We start from the raw sequence: 24,610 nt of genomic DNA on the forward strand, positions 1-24,610 counted from the left end.
CAGCTTTACAGATGGCCAAAGCAGCAGTTTGCCTCTGCCCTTCACCATCGAAGCAGGAGCAGTGAAGAGAGCCAGCATCTGCCTTCTCCACGCTCCACGTTTCTCCCTGTACCTGCCCGGTCTCCTCAGACAGACACAGATGTTGTCAGCCCACCCTCTAAGCTGGAAGCCGTGGTAGCACAGTGCAAATCTCAGTCTGGCAAAGACAGCTTGGGCGGTGGCTTGTCACGCTGCTGTGACCGCACGGCTCCCAGCCAGCAGAGCTGAGCCGTCTGTCCGCGGGCGGCTGCGTCGACACCATTCCTTGTCCCACGGTCCTTTCCTGCTCACCCGCTCCTGCTGGATACGGATTTTGTTCTCCTGCCACTCCCTAACTTTATGTGGGTGGGTGAGCTCTGAAATCTGCTAATCAAAGGACACATGCCTACATGAACGCGAAGTGGCATTGTTATTGCTGCATGCCATTGCAAAAGTAACACAAGTATAATCTGCATGTCATATGCTGCCTCCACTAACTGGTCCACATTAGAGGAAGCAGTTATTATTTTGCCCAGCTAACTGAAATATCTTAATGCAGGAATGGTAAACATCTCAGTCTTGAAGTTTAAAAATCATCATAGTGGTCCTGACACAAGACGCAGCTCTGGGGATTTGGGGAATTAGAAGAGTTAAAGACAAATACTTTCAGATGAATCATAACTTGCACTTAAAAATTCATCGCTTCTCCCAATTTACCGTACTTGTTTTTCTGCTCACAGACCTCATATTCCTGTCAACAAGTTAGTGGTTTCCGAATCTTATGATACATACATAAGTAGAAGCTACCAAGTAACAAAAGAAATCATCAGTGAATGTAAAGGCAAAGGTAAGTGCGACAGAGGGGGTGAAAAACAAGACAGGCTGGGGTGTGAATGCTGATATTCCCGACCAGTCTTTCCCTCTTCAAGGAGATGAATCCCCATATCTGAGTCTCTCATCCCCTCTCCCAGAGACATTGGAAACTCCAGGTTCAACTGTATGCCAGAACTATGAGTTCAGATATGCTCAGCTTACGAGAAAGGTTCATAAACTTAAGTAGCAGAAGTGTTTTAGGGATCCCTACCCAATGCAAGCTATCTGTTCCTCAAGGTAATAAATAAGCCATTTGCACTCTGCTGTCTGTTACCAGCATCAGATGGGGCATCTTCCATCCCCTATCTGAGCTACTCTTCTGAAATACATTACCCATAAAGACTGTAGAACATTCCTCCAAGCACGATATTGAAATAAAAAAATCCCTAGCTTTTATTTTTCATTCACAATATAGGAATAGGATGTTTCTAAGTTCTGGTGATTTCACTAATTTCATTTCACTGATCTGTCTCTACATTCTAAGCTTTTATTTTAATAGTTTGCACACAAACTTCGATGGCACAGTGTGGCATTGGCTGTAAAGGATCTTGGAAACGAAAATCTAAAGCTATTGCTGTGGAAAACCAGCAACTGAAATTAAAGTGCTTGTTTTAATCAGAATTAATTTTGGGGTAGGAGAAAAGCATTTGCTTCACAAGAGAGCTGAAATCTTGCTGGAATTTTGTTTTCTTCAGAAAGCCATTTTAAAACTAAGTAGCACTGAGTTAAGCAGTATCCTGAAAATTGAGAAATGCTCTCAACGCTACTAAACCGTGCTTTTTCCCCCATATACACATAGTTTAATGTGCTGTTATATGATAAACTGAACCCGTTTTGAACATTTTAAATGGTCTGCTGGATCTTGGGCAGCAGTCCCTAAAGCTGGCTTCATCTCCCTCCTCAGCCTGCATTTCTCACTTTATTTCAGGAAATAACATCCTGATAGTGGCACACGCGTCCTCCCTGGAGGCTTGTACCTGCCAGCTCCAAGGGCTCTCGCCGCAGAACTCCAAGGACTTTGTACAGATGGTCCGAAAGGTAATTACCAGCAAGGAGTAAAGCTCGCTGGCTTTACAAAGAGAAAATAAATTTGCAATCTGCTTAACCAGGCAGAGGACACTTTGTTCCTCTCGTCTGATCGTTCCGCCCTTAATTGAGTTTCATCCATTTCAGAAGTCAGGAGAGTAAAGCAGATTGGTTTAAGAGGCTTATCTGAACGTGTCACTTCTGTAACAGATAGGACGGGATCAGATGCCCACCTGCAGCTGGGCTTGCAGGGACTCTGCTGTAGGCTTGTAGGTAGCGGGGCTGTACAGAGCCTCCCACAGCGCCCTCCAGTGCCAAAAACACCCAGCCCACAGCTAGCAGGGAACTTCTGCCCTACACCCCTTCCTTCCCCTGCTCATTTCAGGCTAAAGAGCTTTTAATGGTCAGGGAAAAGGCCTGAAAATTATAATAGGGTCTCCTGCCTTCATTGCTTTACTCCCGCCCCGGCTAAGGAGGTGGCGTTGTCCACTGCCAGCCTTGCAGGCACTCGCTGGGATATTCGTAGCTGATACTTGAGCTGAGGACACCTGAGCCAGAGTAGCATCCATATTTCTCCTCCGTGGCTGTGCTGGCCTTCAGGGTTTGGGACCGTGTCAGCCAACAGGACATCTTTGGTTTGAACTGGCCCATATTTAAACTACGTTACAAGGGTATAATCTGTCTTTCCCAGCGTTTTGCACGTACAATGGTGCACAAAGTCTGGCTGTCACACCCGAGTCCTACAATCGTCTTCTGAAAATGGGCTTTGGGGAGAGGGAGAGAGAGAGAAGAGATTGAAATGCTTCAGTAGCACAGCAGGGCTTCAGCCCTTCGGGGAGCTCCCTCCCGGCACAACTCGATCCTTGCTCATTGCCTTTATTTCCATCTCTCTTCACACAGATTCCATACTTGGGGTTTTGTTCATGTGAAGAACTGGGAGATACAGGTGTTTGGCAGCTTACGGACCCCCCCATCCTCCCTCTCACACACGGACCAACTGGAGGCTTTAACTGGAGAGAAACCTTACTACAAGAATAGGCAAAGCTACATGAGCAAGGAAAACCCATGGCCTTTCTAAGCGTTGGAGAATGTCTCTTCTTTCTTGTGTTTATTGACAGTGGAAAAATAGTCATAATCTGTTCAGTGGATCACACAAACAGCTGTTCTAGCATATCTCTCACACAGCCACAGTCATGCAAAAATTCTCATATACAACTAGGCAAATACAAAAGGGAGTGATTTGAGGGAAAAAATATTAAAATATAGATTGAAGCTCTTGCACAGCAGGGAGTCTCTGTTTAGTCAGTAGCTCGGGTAGATTTTCCCACCTTGAATGGAGCTCTGATAACACCAGTAACTTTCACTGCCTTCTGCACCGCGTTAGAAACAACTAGCACTGTGTAAAAGTCGAGCATTCAGGATGCTGGGGTTTTTTTCACTACTATTTTTGCAAAGCATTAGCAGGCTTGTTCAGGAGCACATGTTGACACCCCCCTCGCTCACAACCCCCAAATTCTCAGCACCTTCCATAAAGCATATCACCACCAGCTAGAAATGAGAGTCCAGCATTGCCTCTGCAGGCAGCATCAGATTATTCCTCTCCTCTATTTGAGCACTGTGTTAGGTGTTGTGTTGGGCACACTGTGGATGCAAAGACTGATTAACGCTGATCCGTGTCAGAAGAAAATTCTGAATTTCACATCAGTTACAGATGAAGTTTGCACATCAAAAGACAGCACCGTTGTGAACAAAGAGTGGGAGCAGTTTCTTTTAAGTGGAGATGAAATAAGCTTTTTCCAACCAAACCTGAAGGATTTAGAAAGTTGCGGGGTTTTTTTCCCCCTTTATTTAGGTTACTGAAATCTGCCCTTGTGCACAGACCCAGCCTAAAGTGTTTGTGTCACTTAAATTCCCTTCAGAAGACCTTGGAAAAGGGTTTTCCCTTTTATACTGAGATTTTGTGCTGATCATTTACACAGTGGTGGCTTTCTGTCCCTTGTGAGCTTTTCTGTCAGCCCTGGTGAGATTCTGCAGTAAGCAGCTTTCTTCAGGAGGTAATGATGAAATCAAAAAGACACTGAAATTCAGCCTCCGCTGCATGCTTTGCTTCCTTTTCCTTAATTCCTAAGTGCCATCTGTCATAAAGACAAAGCAGAGCTGAAAAAACAGTACACTTAAATTTAGGAGCAACATGCTTTGGCCTATTAAGATGCTATTTATCCGGTGGGGGAAGGGTTAGGATTTTGGGAGAAAGGGAAAAGGGTTTCCATCTGTAGCTAAAATCTTTGAAATCACAAGAAGTGTCCTCTTAGCGCAACAGCCTGCAAGATGCCAATACCAGCTGCTTCACAGGAGAATGCAAAATACACCACAGTGGGTAGTTTATGGTATAAACTGGCTTCAGAGCAGGTTTCTTTCAGATTAATATTATCTTAAGTCATCAACCTTGGGTCAAAAAGTTCCTGCAGACATTTGTACGGGTCTTAGCAGTGTAGACTCGCTTTCAGAAGGTACTTAAAAATGTGCTTAAATGGGATGAAAGAGATTAAGGCATACTCCTTTCTTGGTTTGGGCCATAAGTCTGAGTAGTCCCATAAATAGCATCAAAGGCAAGTTCAGAAGTACCAGGAAAGAAATTCTGGCATCCTAGGTACCCCTCTCCTGTCCAGCTTTTCCTCTGCAGAAAGTGTTAGTGTCCTCAATTGAAATGTTTGCATGGCACAGCTGGCCAACTTTGACAAAGACTTATTATTCACAGCAAGATCAAAGTTGGTTTGTCTTGGTTTCTTTTCACCTATCTCTGGTCTCGCCTTCAGTAGGACATACTGAGCTGCACTTTCAGCAGTCAGAACAAATAAGGAGCGATAAACTGCAATCCCTTCCTAAATGAGGCAAAACACTCAGCAATTGTGATGTAGCAAATCTTAAGGGGTTTTAGCTCAGCTTTGTCTCTGGGTTTTATGGAGCTTGCCAGGGAGCACACCAGATTCTGTACATATTTTGAGTCAGCAGAGAGTTTGTCCTGTGCAATATGTACATTGTCACGATCCATAACAATAGTCCATTATTTATACATTTATGACTATGTAATACACAGTAGGCCATTCATAAGTGCATTATTATACCAGGGACGTATACTGAAAAGTCAGGGAGATAACTTATGAGATGACAGAAGAAACTGCTCCTGTGCAGTTACACTGCTGTCACTTTAGTTTTTAACTGTAATTTAAACTATTTTTGGCTGTGTACAGACATTCTGAAGAGCATTTCTGGCTTGTTTTCCTCTGTGCTTACTCACTGCAAATTTGCAAAGAGTTTAAAACTAAATAGATGACAATCACACCAAAACTAATTTGGTTACTGATGCACGTGTAATTCTCCGGACTGCTTTTTGTTTCACGCTATGGGCCAGCAAGATATAATTTGAGGTGACAAATATTGCCTATACAAAACAGCGGAGGCTGCTCAGGTCTACTGCAGTTAAGCAACATTACAAGGCGTTTATTTAGACAGAAGCATAAAACAGAGAGGGAACAAAACCTGAATGCACAATTTGAATATTGTACTAGCTGATCTTTGCATATAGTAAGTAATATAGAAAAGAATGTTCTGTTTGAGAAGGTAGATGTTAAAATACTCTCTTCTTTAAAAAAAAGTATATTTTTTGATGTTTGGGAAAGTATTTTGACAATTGTAGTCTTATCTCAAATTAGATTTTTCAGGCGTCAGGAATCTCAGAAAGAAAAATCTTATTTTCTTCTAGGATTTTGATTTCTCATAGGGGTTTTGTGTTAAGTAGTCTCATGTTGATAAGGCTTATTGGGGAAAAAAAGAAAAAAAAATGTTCCTTTTAAATTTTTAATTGAGGTGTTGAGAATACAAAACAAGTGCTGCTTCACTTTCACACCATTGCTGCTCATTAACGTGTATTTAACGTCACTTCAGTGTTTTGTCCCAGAAGAACATTAGATTGATCTATCTAAAGTGCGTGCAAGTCTTTTCCTTGCCTTCACTGTGAGCTGCATCAGATCCCAACAGTTTAATTAGGGTATAGGAGGCAAATAGCAGTTCCTAGATTTTTCCCTCTCTTCCCAATTAAGGAATAAAGCTGGAAATCTGCCAAAAATAAGTTGTTCGTCCAGTATTTTCATAAACTGCAACTTAAGGGTTGGGCTAGAAAAATACAAGAATCAAAGTGCAGAATCAAATTCTAGCACAGCAGCAGCTGACGGGATGACACTCGGCACCAGAAGGTCAAAACCAGGGTATTTGAAAAAGTTCAGGTTTGGTCAAGAGTTTGTCCTTATCACTGGACTTTGTATCTCCCTCTGCTGAAGTGGGTGGGAGGGGGCTGCAGCATGCCCCAAGGCCAAGGCTTGAGCTCCGCCTGGGGATGCCTTTCTACTTTAATGCAGGTGCCAGGTCTAAAGTTTCATGCATTTCCCTTACATTTAGTGCAGTGGCAGCTACAGCCAAATACTTAAATCCTCTGAGCATGGAGCCAGGTTCTCCGTGAGTGTAAACTGACACTGTATACTCAACAGAGCTTTGCTTGTTTATGCAAACTGAGGATCCAGGCCATAACTGCAAAAAACCCCATATTTCCCTTTTCACTCAGTCTGAACAGTTTCAGAAAGAAGTCAGCTGACGGTAGGAGCCTCCTTCTCTCCTCTGGTGTTAGCTTCTAGAGTCAACATTATTATGAAAGTGATAATTTACGTCACCAAATAAGTGGTTGTTTACAAGAATCTGCAGGAATTATCTTTAGTGAAGGCAATGCCAGTTCTGCAAAACAAAGAGGGTAGAAGGGATGCTAGAGCGCTATTTCCCAGCGTATGATTTCGTATCCACAGCCCTGAGCCCCCCAGGTAGCAATATCTCAGGGACGTGGGTACTGTCATCTGTGACTGTGTGCTAACTGCAGCTCTTGGGGGAAAAAAAGGTCAGAGGATGGGGAGGGGGTTGCGTACAGCACTGTGACAAACTCAGCCTCTCTACTTAGCTTCTGCGTACTGCACTGGATGTGAGGGTTTGTAAACTTTTCCCTCTGGGTCCCGTGGATCCTTACAAAGGCCTGATCAGGAGCCCAGGGAAACAAAGAGGAAGATTTCTCATTATTTCCTCAGGCTTGGGAAGAAGCTGCGCACAGCCTGGTCCTACCACAGGCAGCTCCCCCCCCACCTGCCTCTGACTTAATGAGGAATTGGGAGGACTCGTATCTCTGCGGGGTTGAGCCCTTCCAGTCCTGATTTAAGAAATGCATGCAGAAGTAGGATGAGATTTAGTGTCTGATTACATTCATGTTCATTTCAAACGGGATGCTAGATAGTTGAGTTAGGCTGTAGTCGACAAATCCTCATTTAATCCCCGAGCTGGAAATCAGTTTGTGATGCTTCACAACTTAAAATGTATTGAAATTCCGTATGAAAACTTGTTTAGAAAGGGAGCCTTAATAGGTTTGTTTTGTGGTTTGTTTTGTTTTGTTTTTAAAAAAGAGCCTAAGCATAGAGGAAATTATTTGAAGTTTAAAAATATACGTGAAATGATGGTGGTAGCAGACATGCTTAAAACGGTGAATGAATGAACAACAAAAAAAATAATAAAGCAGTAAGTGTGATTGGTTGCATACACTCTAAATCGTTACTTACTTCTCACCACTTCCTCAAATACTTGTTCCCTGGGGAATATTCATGAACCATACATGCTACATAACAGAAAATACACAGCCAGTTCCTTTCTATTACTTCCCATTAAAATGTATTTTCTGAAGTTTCTTTCTGTGGACATCTCTTAAAACTTGATGTTATCAATGGATACTTTTTTTTTCAGTTTTAAACCTGTTGTATGAATCTGTTTATTATGTTTTTTAGTGTGAGCAGATTGTATTTATTTGAGAAAAAATGTTTGCTGTTTAAAAAAAACAATAATTGTATTGCCAAAAATAGCTGTAATTACCTGTGACATCTGTATTTTTTTATTTTGAGGGGATTGGTTGGTTGTTTTTAATCTCAGTTTCAAGTGCTAACAACTGTTAAAACAACCACTGCATTTTAATTTGCTTATGACATTAAATGGATTTCTCAGAATCGGACAAAAATGTCTCGTAGATGATTTAATAAAGATGCCACGCAGCCACACCCTGCCCTTCCTATTTAAATTTTCCTCTCAAGCGTGTTGGACTTTGCCGGAGTGAATATTCTGACACAGACCTTCAATGAAGTGCCCCTTCAGAGGGGCCCGTGCGTTGCTGGGGTGCACCTGAGCAATATTTTCAGTGGCTCCAGCAAGATGCAGGCAGGAAAAACGCCTGTGCTGGGCACATGCCTGGAGAACAGCTGTATTGGGACCTTGAAACAAAAAGGGAGTCAGCGCTGTTTCTCAGTTTGGGCTGCAACGCCGGCCTCACCACATCCCATTTCGGGATGCCCACCCAGATGGGGTGTAAGCCTCAGAAGCATCAGGGAAAAAGGGGAATTTGAGTTACATTTTTCTTCCCTCCACTGAGGATGAAGTTCATTTATTTGACAGCAGATGGCACAAAACCATCTCAAGTCTGGTTTTCCATCTGCTGCACAGGGACGGAGTTTTCCCGCTGGGTTGGAGGCAGGTGGCTTCAGTGTCTCTACTGCTTGATGGCTTTTTTCCCCGGAGTTATTTTACTCTCAGGTTTAGATGTGTGGAACTGGAAGCACAACTTTTAAACCAAAGCAATGCTTACCTTTACAACACATATCTTTTTCTCGATCTGGATTTTTTAATCCAGCAGTAGTTATATCAGCCAGTGAGACTCTTTCCTTTCAAACCAACTATCTACGTTAAACTTTATGGCCTACAGCTCTGTTTTCCAGTAAAACTGATCATATTATGATTAACATAAACGCCATAGCTTTTATCAATCAAATACACACTGAATGATGCACTTCCATGCACCTGAAAGTCTAATGGGAACCGGTTCTAATAAATTAGAAGTTAAATGCATAATGTATTTATAATTAACCATTTTGTCCAGTTCATTCAAACCCATGTCCTGCAAATGTACAGTTTTTAAACCATATTTCTTACCTTATTAAAGTCAGCTCATTTTGACAGTATCAGTCATTTGCACTAAATGTTGGGCAGTTGCAGAGAAGTGCCAGAAGAGGATCTGCCAAAGCCTTTTTGGAAATCAGCACACGTAGCTACATCATGAAAAGAGGCTCTGCCTACAACAGGCTTGGATAAATCTTGTGATGTTACTGGACATCACACACCCAGGAGACACAAAAAGCTTTGCTATGCCCCAGATTGCTCCTGAAACAATCAGACCTGCAAGGGGACATGGGAAACCCAGATTCTGCCACTAGTCGGTCCTCTGGGACCTCCTTGATGTAATCATCCCTCCGTCCCGTGCTTCGGTGCTCAGCAAACCTTTCACAACCACCTCACCAATACTCTTCATTCCCCGGAGAGCCACAAACCACACGCATTAAATTACCTTTCTCTCGTTATTTGTTTTGCCAGGATCCCTGCAAGCAGAGCTAAGCAAACCTCCCGTGCACGTGGCAGTACAAGATGCAGTGTGATGCAAGACTATTTTTCCAGGGATTTAAACCGCACAGCTGGGTTTTCAAGCAACCTTGCCAATTACTACACTACAGCGGTGTCCACCAAATAAGCTCTGCCTTCCTGGGTGCCTTCCCATCTTGGGGAATTAAATCCTGCACACACTGCACCTGTAGGTCACTGCAGCAGGGGTCCCCGGCAGGGTTACCCCAGGCCCATGTTTCTCTTAACCTTTACCTGCTTCCCCTGCCGCGTACACCTCTCCCCCTCTCCCCCGCACAGACGCCAAGCGAGACAGAGCTGGAGGGGGTGCAAGGTGAAGCACCCCCAGTCCTGTCGCCCACCAGTTTCATTTTAGGGGCCTGTGAGGTCACCGATTTCTCGGCAGTCGCCAACATATAGGAAACGTGAGACGGTGGGAGAAGAGAGTGGAACAGCAGAGAGAAGGAAAGGAGGCAGAGACCCCGGTAGTGATGAAGTCATGGTAAATCTGCTCCCCCCGTGCTGAAAAGGGACCTGCTCCGCAGCGGCCCCGGCAGAGAGAGGAAGTCAGCACAGACCGCCTGCGCCCACACCGCAACATGACTTTCACCAGGGTGCTACACGTCGCGGCTCTGTTCCTGATGCAAGGTAAGCAATATGCGTTGTCTTACACGATCTCCCCTTTGCAAGCAGTCCAGCTTGGAGAACTCGATTTCCAGATTTTCAGCACACCACCCACAAGGCAGCTTTGCTGCTGTTGTTTTCTGGGTGACAATGCCATGTTGTTTTCTGGGTGACAATGCCATGTTGTTTTCTGGGTGACAATGCCATGTTGTCACCCAATTTCCAAAGCACGCTGGTGCTGAATTCCAGCTGACTCCTAAACTCAGTATTGATGAGACCAATTCACCTCCTAGCAGCTGGCGGCATGCTTGAGATGGCAAAGCGTTGGGAAATTGAAAGATTCTCCCTTAAATCTGGACAGCGGATCACTGCTTACTGTCCATGGCTTGGATATCTGTGTATGCCTTTGTTCATGTATTGTGTAAAAAGAGGCTAATACAAGAAGTCAGAGTAATTTAGAAAGCACTTGCAAAGTACTTTGAAAATGAAAAGCACTTTAAATGCTCAATCTCCTTACTCCTACTAGAGGATGTAGCTTATACCTACTTTACTAATCTCCTGTCTTTCATACACAGGAGAGTGAGAGAGATGTGTATTTGACCATGTCAAACAGGGAAAGATTTAAGTAAGGAAAGCAGCAAGACAGCTATCTACAGCTCAGGATTCTTGCAGGCTTCACTCCTGACCTTTGCAGGAGGAATGCACGCATGAGCCTGGTGCTGGCCGAAGCAATAGTCCCTCTCCCTTCTTAAAAAATGCCGGAGCAGAAACCATAGCAGGACTATTGCTGACGCTTTGCTAATACTCTCACACACGAAGGTATTGTTAGCAGAGGCCACATCAAATCTCAGTGTCTAAACAGCAACAAAGCATTCTGTAATACCATATGCTTAGGATATTTTATTACCATTAGTTGTGTTTAACAGAAGTCAGGCCTTAAGGAGCTGCCAGTTATATTCTAGCTGAACTAGCACTTGCAGTGCCCTTTAGACTTGCTCCAAATCAGCAGCTTCCACTCTGAGTGTACAGCCCCTCTTCCCTCAATATTGCCGCGGACTCCTGCATGATGAATTTGTACCTGCTGACAACCGCTAGCTGCTCTTGGCCATCAGAATTAATTCAGACTCCCACTCGCAGGTTGGCAGCCACAGGTCAAAAATAACTCATTGAACAGGATGTCTCTATAGGCTACAGTTTTAGATAACTCTGAAATGATGCATTGAGTGCATATCACTGCAATAAGTTCTCTGTGCACTTTCTGATGGCTAAAATAATAGCAACCAGAGGCATGAACCATTCTGCTCAGTTGCATCCTGCAATTTCTAGCAAGAAATTGTTGCCCTTTCTTGCCAAGAAGGTGGATATATCACTGTACTTGATGCCAGACTAATTTTTCCAGGTAGCCAGGGCACCTGGGATCCACACGGTACAAGAACCGCTGTTCTCTGGAGTTGGCACGGGAGCATGTCCCACACCCCAGTGACTGTGCTGTGGTGGGCTACAGTGGCTTGAAGACCACAGCCACGTCAAACTGCCCCCTATACAAGGAAGGAAATTTGACCTGTGAGTCATGGTCTGAACAAAGCCATGGTCTCTCATGGAAATTACGTATATGCTCTGTTCTGGGGGCTGCTTTTTTCTGTTGTAGAAAAGCAAGCAACACCCCCACCTTTTCTTGTTCAGTCTTGCTGCTCTCACCTCAAAGGGTGCGACTTGAAAGACCCCACACTGCTGGCAGCGACAGGAAACCGTCACTACGACAAAACGCAGAAGGGCCGCGTGGAAAACCACAGACGAGGCCCTCTCTGCTACCTTAACAACATGCACCTCCTGATACAGGTCTTCACAAGTGGGACCCATGCAAGGAGGTTTTCCTTTTCTACTGCTCCTCTGCAAATGACCCCCACATGGCACAAGCCCTGAGAAACCAGCCGAGACATTAACCCTAGGAAACGGAGGTGGAATCAAGAGGAAATATAAGCCAAAAGCACTGATATGCCATACGTGATGGTAAATCAGTTACGGCCACTCTAAGTTCAACAGGGCTTCACCGGTGTACAGCGATTCAGCCAAAGCCGGCCTGTGGTGTCTCCTGGCAGTAAGGATAGAGGGCAGATCTGTATCGCACGGTTTCTCCTTAGCTAAAGCAGCATACATCATACTTACAAATTCAGAAGCAAAAATATTGAGATATTACAAGGAAATCTCTTCTACAAGCTTATAGACTCCAAAGATTAGATAGTGAAGAAAGAGAAAAGATCTACGGTGTATTTGCTATTTGTGAAGTCCCAAGCTACATCACTGACCATTCTTCCGTGCCACCTCTGGCCCAGGAAATGTCAGGTGTGCTCAACTCAAGGGTGAGGCATGGCAGTGGATCCCCATGGGAAACTACTGTCTTACAGGGAGACAAGTCCTTCCTCTGATTTTAGTGCTAAAAGATCAGGTCCAGCAAGAATGCCCTACGATAGCTTCATCTCGGGTATATTTTAAAATGTTTTTAAGAAAATGAAAAGCTTTCCTGAAGCCCAGAAAGATTCGTTTCCCCAAACTGCAGTGCTCATGAATGCACTAGGAACCTGCAGCAGACAGCTACCTGGAAAATAAAATCAAAGCACACAAAACAGGAATGAAAAATAAAACCCTCTTACTGCCTATTTACTTAACTCTGACCCAGGCACTGCTCTTAGTAATTTCTCCAGGGCATGCTTTTTTTCTGGAGAAGGCAATTCATTCCAGGTCATCAAATATTTTCACAAAGTGTATTATATATCTTAGAATGTCTGGAGAGAAAAACACACTTTACTGCCTGTCTGTAAAATGAACTGGGAGGAAAGAGAATGAAATTTCATTTTAGCAACCTGTGCCAGGCCAGGTTTGTGGATCCTATCTTCAAAAGAAGTTTCAAAGCCAGTTCAAAGCAGTTGCAGCATTACAATTTCTGAATAAAAAAGCCTCATTGTTCAGAGGTGCTGATCATTCACTGCTCAGCCGCACACACTTGCAAATCAGGTTCAACAGCTCCAGAATGGAACATGCAATAATGAAAATTAATGTTTGTGTTAACATACAGGGAGAACGTGCATTACATGGGTCTGCTATCAATTCTTCATTGACTCATGTGGAATAATGTTTAATAACTACACCTGGTTGTGCCAGCAGGTGAAGATCACAAACCTTTGGTACAAGTCTCACCCAGTGATTGTGATGGCCTATCTAACTGACTGTGATTTATTTATATTAGTACAACCACATTGGCAAGTTTCCTAATGTAGAAAAACCTTTACACCCTTGAAAAAAGGAAAGTTGACACATTACTCTGTGCAAAACATTGTCGCTTTACTTCATGTCACTTTTTAATACTTGTTTTTTCCCCTCATCTCTGGCAGGGGATTTTCCAGGAGCTGGCAGTGAAACCATAACTCTAAGGGAAGGGGAGGACCTAAATCTCCGCTGCACCCTCAGGAGTGACGATGGCTCTGCCCGGCAGTGGTTAAACCCTCATGAGTTTACCATTTTTCTAAACACCCAGCAGCGTAAGTGTGAAAACTGAATGCAGCACTTTCCACGTGGGGCTGGAGGGTCACTCAGAAGTGGGCTTTCCCAGCTCCCACCCATGGCCAGTCTGACTCACCTGCTACCCAACCGCTTGAGATGGTTTTACATTCAGCCCCTTTCTGGGAGGAAGCTGATGAAATGGAAACCCCCACAAGAGTGGTCTGGCACTAGAGCTTTTAGCAATGAACTGTAGTTACCACCAACACCAAGAGATCAGCACAAAAACCACTCTTGCCTTACAAGAGAGACAGGAGTGGATGTGCCTGAAAGCCCTGGGTACTCTTCCGCTCATCAGGGAATTCGATGTAGTGCATCAAGAGGGAATTTTTAGAAAACAAGCAGTGATTTTTAATATGTGCTGACAAAGCCAAAGTTACAATTATTGTGTTCCCTTCCACTCCCTACACTTCATGTCCCTGTCCTTATTTCTCCTCCTGTTGGTCCAAATTTGACAGCTCTGCAAGATGAGGACTACCTTGGTCTTCCCCATTTGTACCATACCTAGTCAGCATCCCTGCTTGTTAAAGCCTTTAGGCTTTAACAATAATAATGACTGGGATTTATCCAAATGACATTGGGTACCCAACTCCCATTGAAACTGCCCAGGAACTGAGGGTCCTATTTGGTTGCTCTGGGAATCCCAGCCACCAGGTCTTGCCACCCGCATCAAACCGGCCTACTAATATTTCCTGCAAATATTGCCAATATTTCTAAATGGAAAATGTCATGAGTAACTGTTGCTCCTGTTTACTCAGTACAAGAGCAAGGGGGATGAGTGTTCATTAGCAATTTTAAATGACTCACACATGTATGTATTAGGAACTGTTTCCTGTGGAATCCAGGCTCCCAAGCTCAGTACTCTCAGTGTAATGCATATGAACCATTAGATTCAAATGGGATCCAAGAAAACTCAGTGCTGAGCCACTGACAGCTAATCAATATGGGAAACAGGGCTATTGCAACCCGCTCTGTGCTGCTTTGACATCCAGGCTTCCAAAAACCACAGCAGGCTATGGCAGGGGTTCCTCTTCCTGTTGCAGTCTAGTAGTCCGATTATGCACCCAAGAACTGCAAGACCTAGGAGGAAATCACCTCTCCATCAGTTATCTCTATTTTTGACATATGTATGTTCTTAGTATTTTAGACCATAGAGGTAGGCGAGAGTAGCAAGAATTCCTTCATTTATGCAAGTTCTCTACGACCCTGGCTACAGCCACAAACATTCTCTTTCTATGCAAACAATTTTGGACTGAGACACTTTATTCTGCCCATATGCAGTTTTAAACATCTCCATCTTTTAATGGCCCTAGCCCTTTTGATGCTTAAAGTTTTGCTGAGTTGACACAGCAATTTAATAAGGTTAGGGTATAGGAGCAGACTCTAACCCGAGTGAACAAAACAGCATCTGTCTTAAATCACCTACCTGAGGATTCAACCCATAGTTTCAACATCCCACGATTATCCTTCAGTAAGATGCACGATAGAACACCCACAAGGACTAGAGTTTGCAAAGCATTTGGATCCTTGATAAGCCAGACACACTGAATATTTGTCTTTTTTGCAATACAAAAAAACAGTCCGCATTTAGAGAGAAACCGAACTTTACACTGCACACAGACATTTTCATTTTTTATTCTGAATCACCACTGTGAATCTCTGTCACATTGCTTCTCCAATAAACCACTTCGTGAATCAGTTCCCTCCAGTCTCATCGTAGGTAACAATATGACAAGCTAGCTACAAGTCTTACATCATGGTGACTTAAAAATCCTTTAATATTTAATCACTTAATAAATTATAGTACTGCTGTGATTTTTCTCCCAACTCTGTATTTTTACAGGACCTCAGCTAAAAAAAATTTAAAAGATAGTTTTTGAGGTCTTTTTCTCCCTAATGACTGGTATACATCCCCAGTTTCAGTTCAATTTGAAGGCAGAAAGTTACACTTTCTGTGCTGCGATTGTGGGAAAAGTCCATGTGACTTGCTGGCCTGAGCCCAAGGACTCCCATGGGTCATCCAGCAGGAGGAATAAAGCAAAGACTAGAAAGTCAGGAGAGAGAAAGGGGACTGTACAGCAGAGTACAGATACCCTAGGAGATGGTCTCATTAAAATCAAGGTAATTAGACAAGGATAGGAGAAGCAAAACAGCCAATTAATAAGCAGTTAATAAAGAGGTGTGTGCTGACCATAGCGTTCATTTATATATCACAAAATACACCCAAAGAGGGGAAGTGATTTTTTCAAGGCCAGATAAAGGCTTGGGGAATGGGGAAGGGAAAGGTCCTCAGTTCATGCATCTATCCTCTATATTGAAAGGTCATGTTACTTTTCTGATGGCATATCATGTCCTCACACCCCAATGTTTGCTTATATTTATCCATCTAGACACTTGAAGAACCCAAATTGCTATAATACCTGGGAACACAGGAATAAGACCCCTGAAAATAAAAGCGAGAAAAACCATGTCATTTTGCCTGCTGGCAGCACACACCCCCCTTCTTCAGTTTACTGCTGCCTCCGTACTAGTGCAGCACCAGCTAGGAATGCTTTGTGCTAGAACTGCTCCCTTACGCCAAGTGCTGATGAATGCAATAAAGAAAACTATCCTCATTCATTACTGCTTTGATTATCTGTCTTCCTCTTGTGTACCAACACGCGTAGCATGCTGGGTTTTATTTTCCTTACAGCTTTAAGAGATCAGAGATACAAACTTATCCATTATTCAAAGGACGAATTATCCATCCAACTGTCTAACGTAACAGTGCACGATGAAGGCGTATATAAATGCTTCTACTACAGCACCCCGTTCAAAAGCAAGAACAAGACTGTTGAGGTATTAGGTAAGTTCCTTCACCTGCTTTGTTCCAGGGGAGCAGAACAACAAAGCCAGCTCCTCAACTCCAGACCTGCATTTTTGCATGCAATTGTATGGTGCTTAACACCACATAATCCCGGTTTTAGCTCAGTCCCCCCAAATGCTGCTATGTATGCAGCCATTCATAAAACCAAGTAGAAAGATGTACTATAACTGATTCTAAATCTTATTGCTGCAGCTGCTCCTTCTAATCCAGTACTGGAAGTATCCCGAGACACAGAAAGAAGCATTACACTGTCTTGCTATACCCAAGGATGTAAACCACAGCCCCAGATTACCTGGCTGTTGGACAACGGGATAGAGCTCCCTGGTAAGTGTTAAAAGACCAGGGATGGATTACTAACAATTTATTCTTATCAGCCTTGGGCACGTTTAAAAATACTGGAGGGTGAAACACCTTCTGCAACACATCAGCTGGGACTACCGCTTATCCTCCACTCATTTAGTACAACTTGGCCCCCATGTTGCAGGTTTGGAGAAAAGTCAGCACTAAATTCTAGTGTTTGTGCAAGGGAGAGGGCTCATCTGCTTTGCTCACTTTCAGTGCAGACCACCACCACTTGGCACCAATATCCCTTGAGAGTCTGCAGGGAAATTCCACTGAAATAAAATGAAACCAAAACTCTGGAGGCACAATTTACAAAGCCCCAGTATAAAGTCAGTTAACAAATCCATTATAACCATTTCCACGTTGTAACCAGTAGACAGAGTTTCCTCAGCTTTGCTGAGCAGCTCATACGCATACCAGAAGCCTTTCTCTCTCATTAATCTGGTCAGAGCAGGGCAGCTCACTAGCAGAAGCAAGAAGAGAGCTCAGGAAACACAGCCCACGCCACCCTGCCACGCTCCCCCCAGTGAGGGGTCTGCATGCGTCTGGGGGGACACACATGAGGAGGAACAGAGCCACCACGTAGCTCAATTTAACTTGTGTACTATACAAATAGCTGTCTTGAAGGCCACATTCTAGTAATAACCACCTTATTAGCTGTAACTGTAGCACAGTGAAGAGGAAATGCATATCTGTATCAAAGCGTGAGGAAAATACCCATAGATGCAAATGTATTTTCTTTCACGTATTAACAAGCTCTTATTTGTGTTTTGCATCATCAAGCAACATATTCAAAGCTTAGCCTGTAATCTTCCCCCCCCACAAGATGGCTTTTTTAACTAAGAGATCTAGAAAACAACAGAGAAGTGTGCTGGCCCGAATATAGCTAGAAATCAAGACTAAAGAAAAAAATCCAGGCTGCCAGATGCACAGGCATTAATGCAACCACATAAAACCCTATGCTTAAAGGAATTGCACTCAGGGAAAGCAGCATAGCTGGTAAGCAAGCCACATGAAAGCCAGGGCAGAGAGCTATCTGCGATTGCAGGGGGAAAGGTGCTCTGGAGCAGTGCATGGGTCTTGGAAAAGCAGGTTCTAAAATCCTGCATGTGTTTGGGAAGAGCTGGGCTGTGTGTGACTGTAAGGGCTTAGGGGAGTACCAGCTGTGAAGTTATGAAGAGCTCAGGGAAGCAATATGTCACCTCTAAGTTTTTATATACGTTTTTCCCAGTGTTCTTCTAAAAACAGGGGCTTCTTTAAACTTGAAACAACCTCAGTTCTGGCCTGATAAAGTATGTTATTTGTAACATCAGAACACAAACTCAGACACTAAACACCTCCCGCAACACATAAAGCCAACCATGCGTTTCTCCACTTATTTTAACAAAAACCTATACTTACCTTCCTCTCCTCCTTGCCTTCGTAGCACTAACCCAGTCAGCCAGTAGAGCAAAAGCCACACCAGTGAGAACTACCTGACCTTCCACCTCAGGCCCCACAAGCACCTGGGAGCGCCATTAAGCAGCACAGGGCCTGTGCTGTGCCTGCTTGGTTGGTTGGTGTCATCTGTGGCTGGTTCTCAGAGGAAGGAATATTTGCATGAAGAGGTGCTGATTTCACCATGTGGCCTGCTTGTGGCAGACACGAATTAAAATGTTTGAAAGGAAAAAATAACTGGCCTAATTCACTGTTTCTCAAACTTTCTGCATGTGCCTTTCCTTTTTTTGAAGGTGACTGTCTTTGAGTAACACTCCTTTCTCCCTCTTGCATTCTCAGCTTTAATCACTTACTGCAAATATTTATACTAATCAGAAAATAGCTAATACATCTTAATTACTGGCAGCACCTCAGTTCCACCAGGGCTCAGCAGGGGCGAACCAGCTGTAATTACTGAGCTGTTGCTGACAAAGATGATTTCCTTCCTGGCAAAAACACTTTGAAATCCTTTTGAGCTCTTATGTGACCCTGCTGGGGATGGAAAAGAGGGTTGAGAAATACTGGTCTATGTGATACAGCAAGTTATCTGTAAAGGCTAATTTGGAAACAAGGAATTTCTTTCATTTAAGAAATAAGGGTGTTACCAAGGGTAACAGATCAAGAGAAAGCATCAGTTTGTTTCCAGAGAATCTCTACATTATAAACAGACAGAAATTATTGTGCCACCACAGGTATTTAAGGTAAACATCTGAAAAAAACTCCCTCTCCACCAGAGCTATTCAAACACATCTCTGTGTGTCACATGAAATACATCTTTATTTTTCCATATCATATAAATGAGTAGAAGTCAGTATTACCTAGAGGACTAGGAACTGCATCAGACAAGTTACATGGCTCGCTCTAATTCATTATGGCAAGGCAATTAATCTTGGTGTTTAACTTCCCCCAGCTGCAAAAGGGGAAGACTCAAACCTGTGTTGTAGGGATGATGGAGGACTTGCACAAGATTTCATGAAGTTATATACATGTTTATTTATTACAAATGTAAATATTGCACATCAATATTTATTGTGCATATTTATCAATATGCACAAATATTGCACAACTTCTTTTTATGTTTGGGGTAACAAATCCACAGCTATTAAGACACAAGTTCAATGCCCTTGGATACCACATAGCAGAATTGGAACTTTTCTAGATCTCAGTTGTGCTGCAAAACAGCAGGTCCTTGCCCTGAGGCTCCCCGCTGCGGGCCATGCGTGGCTGTGGCACGCAGCAAAGCAATTTATTCCGTTCAGTAAGGACCAGAAGTGCCAGTGGGTGTTTGGACATTTCGCCGCGGTCTTGCAGGGCGCTGCAGGGGAATTTCCCTACATGAGTCATAAAACTGAGCAGAGGCTTTGGGTTGAGCGCAGGAGGTGCAGCGAGGTCTGCACTTAAGAAAAGATGACCTTGTTGCCTTTGGGCTCCCACATAATCCATTTACACAATGAACCACTTGTGCACAGTAATCAGGTGCTGCTTTAGCACAGCAAAGTAATGCAGATTGCGCCTGGAAGGTTTTTCATTAAATTGCTCTTGACTAGAAAGCACTTAAATGTTTTCTTCCAATGGGTGTATAGGTGACACTAAGCACAAGTTAGAAGCTGATGGGAAGAAATGGACCACAACCAGCACGCTGACAGTCCTCGCCTATGGGCCCAATTCAACAGCCAGCTGCATCGTTCGCCACCAAGCACTAAGAGAAGAGAAGCTGATGGCGTCTTTCCGGTTTGAGGACCTCCCTAGGACAGGTACTGCAGGCTCCTTCAGCAACGGCTATCCCATTTTACCACTCTGAAGTGGTGAAAGTTATGCAGATACATAGGCAAAGCTGAAGCCCATAGTCTACTGCCCCATGTATGGAATCTATTTTTAAATGAGAGGTCTACCTGGGGCAAAAGAAGAACTCCAAACTAAGATTTTGGGGTGCTTTCTTGCTTCGTAATGACCTTAAAATTCATTAAACAATTAAGCCACAGCAGCCCAGGCAGGTCAGTTCCCCAAAGCTGCTGCTAGAATTCAGGTGATGTTTGTCCTAAAGCTTTAAAGATAACTCAAAGTTTATGTTCTCAAAAACCTGTAAGCTTCCCATGTCTTCTGCGTATTAGACACATCCACCTGGAAAGCTAGCAGGGTGTAAATATTGTAAATTAACACTGAAGCCGCTTGTGTAATAATTCTTCCGCCTATTTACTTATCTTTAGGATGGATCTAATTACTCTTACTTCATTCTTCCTTAGATTGCTTGATTCAACAAATGCTTATAAAGTGCTCTGAAAGTTGTACTGTTGTTGGGTTTTTTCAGGGACAAAAATAAATCCTGCACCAGCTGCACTAGAGGTGGATACACGTGCGTCTGAGAATGAGCAATCTACAGGTAGGTATTAACTGCTTGGCCTCTTTTTAATTAATGCACAGATCAGATAAACACAGCATCTATTACCAGTTGCCATCAGCACTGAGGGACATTTTGCACAGCCTTCAGAACCGCTTTTTTTTTCCCCAGTGACCGCAGCAGTGTCAGATCTGAACAGCAGCTCGGCTTCCGCTCCAAGCTACCCACAGCATATTGGTAAGGGTTTCACTTTCATTTTTTTCCCCATTTCATAGCATTAAATATATTCAGAGGACAGGGAAGCTGAAGGTGGGAGGGTAGGTAGGACTATAAGTCTAACCACTGATCACACAGAGCACCCAAACAGTCTGGAGCATGGAGCATACAGGGCAGGTTTTGTTTTTCAAGGATCAGTTCAATGGCAAAGTGTCTCTTCTGATTTTTGTCTTGTGATTGGGGGGGGGTTCCTTTAGGATCCGAACAACCAACCGTCCCTTCTGCAGTACCAGAGGATCCAGTAGTTACCAGCTCAGCGTCAACACCAACCCAGCAAAACCTCCGACGAGATGTCACATCTACTTGTAAGTTCGGTCTTAGTTACATGAATTTACCAAACCACGACAGAAATGCTACTGAGAACAGCATTACATTCCACGTTACAAACAAGCGCGTAACATAGAACACAGCATTTCTTGCATGTGTGGGGAGCCCACAGTTTTACAGCCACGAAAGCAAAGTCTCTCTCGTTAGATGCAGAAGAATACCAGCATTAGCAGCAGCAGCAGCCAGACCAGCCACTGTCGCAGCATGGTGTGAGGCCACGCTTGGATTTCTCTGGACGGTTGCACTAGGTGGCACTGTGCAATAACGGTTATCTGTGCATATAGCAGGCTGCAGGTTGCAGTTATTGAACTGAGGAGCTGTTTCCAGCAGAAGAATTAAGAGCCCCACTGCCCAAATCGGTTGGCCAAAACCCACCAAGGTGGGCGCACATGCCTGCTTAGTGTGACAGGCCCTGCAGTGAAAAATCAATTGGCTGTTTCAGAAATACATGAACTCTTTGTTTATATTTGTTTAAAAGTGCTACATCAGTGATTACAAACGTCACAGAATGGCTACATCCCGATAAACAATTCATACATACGTTGGTAAACATACATGGAGAGGGAGCCTAAATCTTTTAACAGGACTTTCACTAGGTGTGCTTACATACCTGATAAGGAAGAAAATCTCTTATGAATGTAAAGTTTTGGTAGACACAGCACGCATTATCATTTTAGTTTTACAAATCAAAGTTAATTATACAAGGATATACTGTCTGCGTGCGTAAGAAAGTCAGAGCTCACCTCTCTGTTTGCACAGGGTCCGAAGTAACGCCAGCTGCAGCAGGAAAGGAAGAATTGGCTGGTTCCTCAAGTTATCGTGTCCCCAACAGTACGACCTTACATCTTCAGACATGGGTGGTGGTGGCAAAGGACGGGGATTCTCACACTGGGTGACTGCACCACTGTGAGCTATGAAGAGAGTAAAAGAGTAGTCAGGGATATGAACACAAAAAAAAAATATCTGCTTTAAGGAAAAGGATACATGCTCATTCCTGGTTTTGCAAGCAAGAGAAGCAAACTGATGGACAGGGAAAGCCCCAAAATGACCCAAGTCAAAGCTCAGCTTTGTTTTAAATTGGCTGTAAGTTCATTGAGTTCAACAATGTGTAAGAGACTCTGCACTTTCTGTTCATAAAGCTTAGGTGGTCTTCAGATTAAAACGAAATACAGCGTTAAGGAAGGGAGCACAGAGCTTGAAGTCAAGGGCTCCAGAGGTCCCTTTCTGCTGCAGTACCAGGTGTCCTGGACTTCAAAGCTGCTGGGAAAATATGCATTTCTTAAGCATCCCTTTGCCCTTCAGAGAAATACCGTTCTTCTTTCCATTCCTCCAGGGACTGAAACAGCATTCAATGACAATGTCACAGAAGAGGAACTTTCCAGGACAGAAGACCCACTACCAAGTGAAAATGTAACTGTGATTTCCATCACCACCTTTGGTACGAACTCTTTAATGACAGCTTCCAAACATGCAACAAGCTTTCTTACACCAAGGTGGTTCTCTCTGACCATGTATCCACCTCTAAACCTTTTGTCAGTACACTAGGGTAGTGCTGGCTTGCAAGCTTGGGGAGACACCATAGAAACACAACCATTTTTATAATCTAGAAAAAAGCTAAATTTTACTGTTTGTTATGCTGGAGCATGAGTCCACTGATTTCAAGCAGTTTTTCTTGTTCATACAAGAAGAAAAAATTTGACCTCACATCCTAAAATTCAGTCCAATAAGGTGACTTCTGCTCTCCCACCATGTTCATCTGGCCTGGTCCAGGATATATCGTTCTTGTCTTAATTACTAGAGACTCACAGGAAGCTATTTAACAACACAAATATACACCTGCCTCTTTTACAGAGCAAGATCTGAAATCTGAAGGCATCAAAAAGAAAGAGAATAATCTCTTGCTGCCAATCCTGGTGGCTGCTCTAATTTTCGTGCTGCTCGTCATTGTCCTGCTTTTTATGAGGAAGCTGAAAAAAGCCCATGGAGTGTGGAAGAGAGGTGGGTGATGGTCCTGTCCAAGCAACTGCTGACGCTACTTTATTCAGAGGGGCTGGAGAGCTGAGGAGCATGTTAAGCAGAGAGAAGACACCGCTCCTCCAGCCACCGATTAAATGTCCTTCTCCCATAGACAGTGACTGTGACTTGTTGCAAACAACTGTTGAAGAGTCCCTGTAACTGATGGCCTCGGGCCATGCTTCAGCTGACACGAGGTGCCATGAAAGCCAACGAAATTGTTGTCTTAGGCATCTCTCTTAGATGATCAGGATGATCGAACCCCCATTTTATAACTAGTCTCTCAGGATTTTTATGCTCAAGTCAGAGAGTGAGGAAGAGTCATGGAAAAATCTCATCATCTTAATTACATTTGTTTTCTGCACAGAAAATGATGTTTCAGAGCAGACACTGGAGAGTTATAAATCCAAATCTAATGAAGACAGCGCGGGCCACGAGAAGAACGGACACGGTAAAAAGCTTTAACCAACATAAACTAATTCCTGTTAGAGCATTGCTACTGACCACAGCCAGAGCAGATTGCAGTCAATCTTACTATACAGAGATATTTGCAAATTGCACGTTTTAAATCCGAATATTCTAAACCCAAACCTTTCATACCTGGAGGTCCACCATAGATATTATAGCTTCAGCAAGGTTATTCAGCATAAATAACCTATTTATTTGATAGGTTAGACTGGATAATCACAATAGGTTTATCTAGTTTCGAAATATAATCTACTGAAACACTATTAAAAACAATATGCGTGGTATGTGCTGGGAATACTACTATTGTTAAACTGTCCTGAACAGCTCTTATCTGATTTCACTACCAACAAAACATCAGTGCTTCATCAGTCCTGTCCTCAGCCAGTGACTACCGATGGAGGCAGGTCTGTCAGCCTCCTCAGCCGGGGTATTTCTGCTCCACACTTGGACTTTCATCTAAACAAAGGCAGCTTTCGCAGGTGAATAAGCCCACATGGCAAAAATGAGGGAACTTTGCCAACATCTTTCAACATGAGTTTATTGCAGCACCTAAACTGCATTAAAAGAGAAAGTGGCTCGTAATTATTGTCAAAATATTTTCAAAACTTTCCTTCTTTTTCAAGTCTTTTAAAATACAAATTATTTAAACCATGCAGGTACCCCACCCCCTTTACAAAATCAGTAATAAATGTGTGTTTGTCTTTCAGTTCTCAATCAGAAGTCCAACATGCAATATGTAACAGAAGGATATGTGGAAACAGCCCAGAAGAATCCAAGAGACAAAAACATTGCAATAAGTGAGAAACTGTTTGGATGTGGAAAGGAAACGGATGTATAGCAATGGCAAATATGTACAATGTGCAGAAACACCACTGTTTCCTGAT

At 43.4% G+C, this 24,610-nt stretch overlaps 2 protein-coding genes across 3 annotated transcripts in view; both read left to right on the top strand.

The window, feature by feature from the left end:
* UBASH3B (ubiquitin associated and SH3 domain containing B) overlaps nucleotides 1-6,852 on the top strand; it is a 74,675-nt gene extending 67,823 nt beyond the window's left edge. For both annotated transcript variants that reach the window (XM_050910949.1, XM_050910950.1), the window contains exons 12-14: nucleotides 759-865; nucleotides 1,820-1,929; nucleotides 2,818-6,852. In XM_050910949.1, coding sequence (XP_050766906.1) covers nucleotides 759-865; nucleotides 1,820-1,929; nucleotides 2,818-2,955 — 355 coding nt within the window. In that variant the 3' untranslated portion in view covers nucleotides 2,956-6,852. The remainder of the gene's footprint in view (nucleotides 1-758; nucleotides 866-1,819; nucleotides 1,930-2,817) is intronic.
* A 3,188-nt stretch (nucleotides 6,853-10,040) lies between these two features.
* CRTAM (cytotoxic and regulatory T cell molecule) lies at nucleotides 10,041-24,564 on the top strand. The gene is made up of 12 exons (XM_050910848.1): nucleotides 10,041-10,089; nucleotides 13,455-13,601; nucleotides 16,313-16,465; nucleotides 16,679-16,810; nucleotides 19,888-20,058; nucleotides 20,613-20,684; nucleotides 20,814-20,879; nucleotides 21,116-21,223; nucleotides 22,579-22,683; nucleotides 23,097-23,243; nucleotides 23,626-23,709; nucleotides 24,434-24,564. The coding sequence occupies exons 1-12, from the start codon at nucleotides 10,041-10,043 to the stop codon at nucleotides 24,562-24,564; spliced, it is 1,365 nt and encodes a 454-aa protein (XP_050766805.1).
* Nucleotides 24,565-24,610: the final 46 nt, after the last annotated feature.

This window comes from Gymnogyps californianus, chromosome 25 (genome assembly GCF_018139145.2).
Source record: "Gymnogyps californianus isolate 813 chromosome 25, ASM1813914v2, whole genome shotgun sequence".
NCBI lineage: Eukaryota > Metazoa > Chordata > Aves > Accipitriformes > Cathartidae > Gymnogyps > Gymnogyps californianus.

What these genes read in the sequence shown, in the direction of transcription:
- CRTAM (XM_050910848.1), top strand. Translation starts at nt 10,041, where the DNA reads ATGACTTTCACCAGGGTGCTACACGTCGCGGCTCTGTTCCTGATGCAA. An exon ending in TGAGGACCTCCCTAGGACAG is followed by an intron (nt 20,059 to 20,612) that starts GTACTGCAGGCT and finishes GGGTTTTTTCAG; the next exon opens with GGACAAAAATAAATCCTGCA. An exon ending in CCACGAGAAGAACGGACACG is followed by an intron (nt 23,710 to 24,433) that starts GTAAAAAGCTTT and finishes TTTGTCTTTCAG; the next exon opens with TTCTCAATCAGAAGTCCAAC.